Source organism: Enhydra lutris, unplaced genomic scaffold (assembly GCF_002288905.1).
Source record: "Enhydra lutris kenyoni isolate GAN:26980312 unplaced genomic scaffold, ASM228890v2 scaffoldscaffold23, whole genome shotgun sequence".
Lineage (NCBI taxonomy): Eukaryota > Metazoa > Chordata > Mammalia > Carnivora > Mustelidae > Enhydra > Enhydra lutris.
In genome coordinates, this window is record NW_019154107.1 from 19,343,136 (window position 1) to 19,348,700 (window position 5,565).

Here is a 5,565-nt window from a genome sequence, read left to right on the forward strand (position 1 = left end):
GTGTTCTTTTTTTTTTTTTTAAAGATTTTATTTATTTATTTGACAGAGAGAGATCACAAGTAGGCAGAGAGGCAGGCAGAGAGAGGAAGGGAAGCAGGCTCCCTGCCGAGCAGAGAGCCCGATGGGGGCCTCAATCCCAGGACCCTGAGATCATGACCTGAGCCGAAGCCAGAGGCTTAACCCACTGAGCCACCCAGGAGCCCAGACTTGGTCATTCTTGACTCCGTGGGAATTTATAAGCTAAGTGAGGAAACAGAACACACCACATAAAGGACCTTACATATTCTGGCAGAGCAAGATGGCGTTAGAAAGGCATCTGAATTTGAGTTGACCCTGAAGCAGACATGGAGACAAGGCTCTGCGTGCATGTGTTTTTGGAGGAGGGTGTAAGGAGCACCGGAGAAGGGACTAAGACAAGGCAGGCACGGCAGCCAACAAAGGGAGCGGGATTAGACAGCAGTCACCACGCATGACCAGCAAGTTGCCTGTAAGGAAACACTGGAAAATTGGAGAGGACACAGGCCTCGGAGTTACGCTACCCAAGGCGTGGGGGGTGGGGGTGTGGGCAGGGTAGTTCTGTTCCAGCTCTTATCAGGGCTGGACTTGGATCTGGAGGGCTCTCCCAGGGCATGGATTCCCTGGCCCGTACGCCTCCCCGGCCCCTGGGCAGAGCAGCATCATGCGGCCCTGGAAAAAGCCATGCAGCACAGTGAGCAGATACGGACTGCTGGCAGTCAGCCTGTGAGCAGAGAAGAAAGGGGTCTGAGAAATAGGGGCGAGGAAGTATCTGTGAGAGCAGGATTCTTGGTGCAGGTGAGACTCGACCGTGCTCTTTCTCTCCTCTCCCCAGGTCTCTTCATGGTCCTGTCCCTGTTGTCCATTGTATACGGAGCATTGCGCTGCAACATCCTAGCCATCAAGATCAAGTACGATGAGTACGATGTCAAAGTAAAGCCTCTGGCCTATGTGTGTATCTTCCTCTGGAGGAGCTTCGAGATTGCCACTCGAGTCATTGTCCTGGTCCTCTTCACCTCCGTCCTGAAGGCCTGGGTGGTAATGGTCGTGCTCATCAACTTCTTCAGCTTCTTCCTCTATCCCTGGATCCTCTTCTGGTGCAGTGGCTCCCCATTCCCTGAGAACATCGAGAAGGCCCTCAGTCGCGTGGGCACCACCATTGTCCTGGGCTTCCTCACCTTACTCTATGCCGGGATCAATATGTTCTGCTGGTCAGCCGTGCAGCTGAAAATCAACAACCCTGACCTCATCAGCAAGTCCCAGAACTGGTACCGGCTCCTGGTGTACTACATGCTGAGATTCATTGAGAACGCCGTCCTCCTGCTCATGTGGTATCTTTACAAGACTGACATCTATATGTACGTGTGCGCGCCTCTGCTGATTCTGCAGTTGCTCGTTGGCTACTGCACAGCCATCCTGTTCATGCTTGTATTCTATCAGTTCTTCCACCCTTGCAAAAAGCTCTTCTCCTCCACTGTTTCAGAAGGCTTTCAAGAGTGGCTAAAGTGTGTCTGCTGTCACTGCAGGCAGCGGAAGTCCCGTGAGTCTGTAGGCAAGGTGGATCAAAGGTCAATCGGAGACAGAGATGAGACACCTTCTAGCAGTAAAATAAGTTCTGTGCCCAGCCAGATTTTGAACACTGAAGAGCTCTGCTCGGCTTAGTAGGGCCTGAGTCTCTCAGAGTTCAGACCTACTGTTTTCTGGGTTGATCCTTGTTCTTCGTACAAGGGACGGGCCCTGTGCAGTTGACAGAGAGGGAAGTTAGCTCTCAACTCCCTGTGAGTTGCTCCTCTTTAGAGAGCTCTTGAGCATGTGGGAACTATGGAGAGAAGCCAAGGAAAGCCCTGAGTATTGGAGAGGCAGCCCAGGGTACCACCATTTGTAGTTGACCTTGTTCTCCCAGGTGTTACTGGCCTTTTCCCTGACAAGGGCCCCTTGCTATCTGAGTTGGGCTGGTTAGATCCGTCAGGTAGAATGAGGACAGGAGCTTCCTGGTTTTCTAGGTTTTTTTGAACTGCTGGTGTAGGTAGCCTCTTGTTTTATTTTCTCTGAGCATAGCTTTCATCCAAGAGCTGTCCTCATGACCACAGAAGGTGACTAGGGTTTTGTCATCAGCAATATCATTCCTGTCAGACTTTTCAGAGAGGGCTGTTCAAGTTTGCTTTTTGAATAGGCAGATGTCCCATTTTCTCTCATTAGGGCTCTTTGTACATAACCAGCTATAGCCACCTTGGCCTGCTCTGATTCAAAAGTTCACACCTGGAGACTTTATTCCCAAGGATCCGTGGATGCAAAATTGAATTCTGGATTTGGCTTTGGAAGCCCTAGGATTTTAGGATGGTTTGTATTCCTTCAATGTGTTCAAGAGTTTCTGGATTACAAGGGTTGTTAAAATATCAAAATGATATAGGCTTTTATAAGCAGAAATCTTACCTTCTCAGGATGGTTGAAGATAAATGAATCTGCTGGAAGGTAGGTTTAAACCTCCTCAAGGTTCAGTCCCATCCTACAATTCTGGGAAATTTACAGTTGACTTTGTTAGGATTTGCCTTCTTGACAAAGAAGAAAAAATAGTCTTCTCTTCCTCCTTTTCTTCCTAGCCTGTCAGAAGAGCTTTAGACAAGAGTTACATTGGTTAACTTAAGCTTTTCTAGGAAACTCCTCAGAAATCTCTCCTCAGGCGTAACTATGTAGGGCATTTTACTTTTCATTATTGGAAGGGAGAGTCTCCTCTCCCAAGTTAGATACTGACTTCAGAAACTTTTAAATTAATACAAAGAGATGAAATGACCAGAGGATTTTTGTCTTTAACTGAACGTATTTTGATTTGGCATGATTGTGAGTTTTTTGAATGCTATCTCCAATTTTTATGCTTCTGTGCTCTCCTGTCTCCAGTATAATTTCTCTTTTAATCTGGAACCGTATTTATTTCATCAAAGGATTATATAGCGTATCCTCAGTTGTCTCGGGAAAATGCCCGGATCTAGTGCCATTATGTCTACCATGAAAACCTTGATAATGAAATATCTGGATCAGGTGACTTGTCACTGACTAGGCTGGACATTGCAGGGCAGTCAGGGTGTATGGTCTAAGGACCCCTAATGGCTGAACTTTCCGACCCACTCAGTTTCTTTCTTCTTTTCTTCCCCACCCCACCCCTGACCCAGTTTTTAATAGACAGTCTGTCAGGAGACAGGTTACACATGGTGAGTTTGAGCAGGAATTGTGGTCCAAATTAGAGAGGGATGGAGAGACAGATACATCCAACCTTGGCTTGGAAGCCTGTCTCAAGAACTGTTACCAAATCTCAGCCTTCGAATGCATTTTAAATCATTTAAATGTAGAAGATAGCTAAGCATCTTAGATGACCCCAAATCACACTAACAGTGATGGTCTGTCAGGCTCCCATAACCCAATTATAAGCCACATTTCTAAGGACAAAGAGGTTTGCTGACTAAACTGGACATTTTGTCATCTTTAACCCTTGACAGGCAGATATCCCTGCTCTGGGGCCATGTGTGTCCATTCACTTTGGGGGAGAGAAACCACTGTTGTTTTCCGTGTGGTAAAAATTTAAGTCACGGTGAACTGAGAATTTTTGTTTTAAAATTATTTATGTTATACCTCTGAAATGATAAAGTGATGATAGTTCAGACTGCAGAGCTAGGTTGCCCGAAAGACAAACAAAAGCAAATTCCCTCATGTGTTGAGAGTTAAAATGCTTTTCATTATAATTCCAATTTTTAAAACTCTCAGTGCTTTGTCTAATTAATTGCATGCCGTAACTTGTCATGACAGCTGCTCGAACTGAATCATGATCATTTAGCTGAATGGAGTTGAAGTGTTTCATCAGAATATATTGAAATAAGATCATCAAACACATTTAGGCTTTGTCTCTTCATTACTGGAGACAGCACAGTGTAGAGACTGGCGCCTCCCTGTGTAGCCCACAAGTTACTGAATTGTCGCCCACCAAATTTGGATGATATACTTGCGCGGCCTACCTCACAAGGTTGTTGGTTGAAAGATCAAATTAAAATAAGAGATATGAAAATGCTGTGAAAATATCTTAAAGTGCCATGCATATTTAAGGAATTGTTCGTATAGTTATTCAAGTCCATAAACAGGTTGTTACTATGTTTTTACTGTTAGAAGAGAAATAAGCAGGATCATCTCCATGAGTGTCTCAAGTGAATACCTTGGCCTTTGACCTTATGGAAGGGCAAGTGTAAATGGTCTTTATTCTGGAGAGAACTCAGCAGTTGCCCTTTCTCTGGCCGTCGGTTGCTTACAAAAATTAGCACCCAAACACATGGTACTTGGAGGAAGAAAAACTCACTGGAATCTGAGAAATTGCTTTTGGTGATTATGCGTTGTTCATTTTTGTACCTTTCATCTTTCATGAAGGACATAGTAGCTAGTGTCTTTTGACAGTTATGCTTTATGAGTTGGATGCCTGATCCTGTTAGACTTTAACTGAATATGGGTTTAATCTTTTCAGGCTTGTAAATGGGAAAATAAACATTCAAAGTGTCAAATACTGCATTTCCTTGGAAACCACCTTAGAACATTAGTGCTGTGGTTATGAGTGTTATGTGTCAGTACCTCTCAGTCAATAAACTGTGGATGTGAGCTTTTCCCCAGGCTGCCTCCATTGCAGCCATTGACTCTAATAACTACTGTTTATGTTTCTTCATATAATAAATTAATTTTTCAGTTTCCCCTTGTGTTTCATTCCTTATACAGTTCTTTCCTGGCTTTTTGATGTCAGGGATTATTTTAAAAACAGAAATTTGAAAATGGTTTCATTGTGATTAATTATGTTTTTTTTTTTTAACCTCACCTAGAAATTCCTTCCGCAGGACGAGAAATTTGAGACTGCTAGGATTGTGACTTGTAAGACACCAACAGTTCATGGAATCTTCTCTGTTTCATAAGCATTTATTCCATTCGTCGAAGCTACACTGCTCGATACTGAGATTCTGCTCAGCTGACTGTTGATTGCTGTGTGTGATACCAAAAAAAGAGAGGCAGTACAGATCTCTTCTAGACAAACATAAATGGTGTACTGATTCAGAAATAAACGGGTGGGGCGCCTGGGTGGCTCAGTGGTTAAAGCCTCTGCCTTCGGCTCAGGTCATGATATCAGGGTCCTGGGATCGAGTCCCGCGGCGGGCTCCCTGCTCAGCGGGGAGCCTGCTTCCTCCTCTCTCTCTCTGCCTGCCTCTCTGCCTACTTGTGATCTGTCTGTCAAATAAATAAATAAAAATAAATAAATAAACGGGTGACTTGATATTAACATAAATAATCAAATGTAAATGACAATCCATTTACAAACTATCCACTGATAGTTTTGGAAGAAAAACTATCAGTTATTGAAGGAGTTGTTTCAGAGCATGAGATAAACGTGGATTGTTTGAGTAATTCCTTTTCTGAAGATGGCCTTGCAATTTGGAAAGACTCGGCTAAAGGATAAGTCCTTTCAAAGATTGCCCTTGGCATTCAGTCAACCCCTTGAGAAAACTGAATGTCAACAAGTACAATGTTTAA

At 44.1% G+C, this 5,565-nt stretch overlaps 1 protein-coding gene across 1 annotated transcript in view; it reads left to right on the plus strand.

The window, feature by feature from the left end:
- Positions 1–2,114, plus strand: part of LOC111150552 (X-linked Kx blood group) — a 42,508-nt gene extending 40,394 nt beyond the window's left edge. The window contains exons 3-4 of the mRNA XM_022508042.1: positions 851–1,929; positions 2,104–2,114. Of these exons, the coding sequence (XP_022363750.1) occupies positions 851–1,677 (827 nt within the window). The 3' untranslated portion in view covers positions 1,678–1,929; positions 2,104–2,114. The remainder of the gene's footprint in view (positions 1–850; positions 1,930–2,103) is intronic.
- The last annotated feature ends 3,451 nt before the right edge of the window (positions 2,115–5,565 follow it).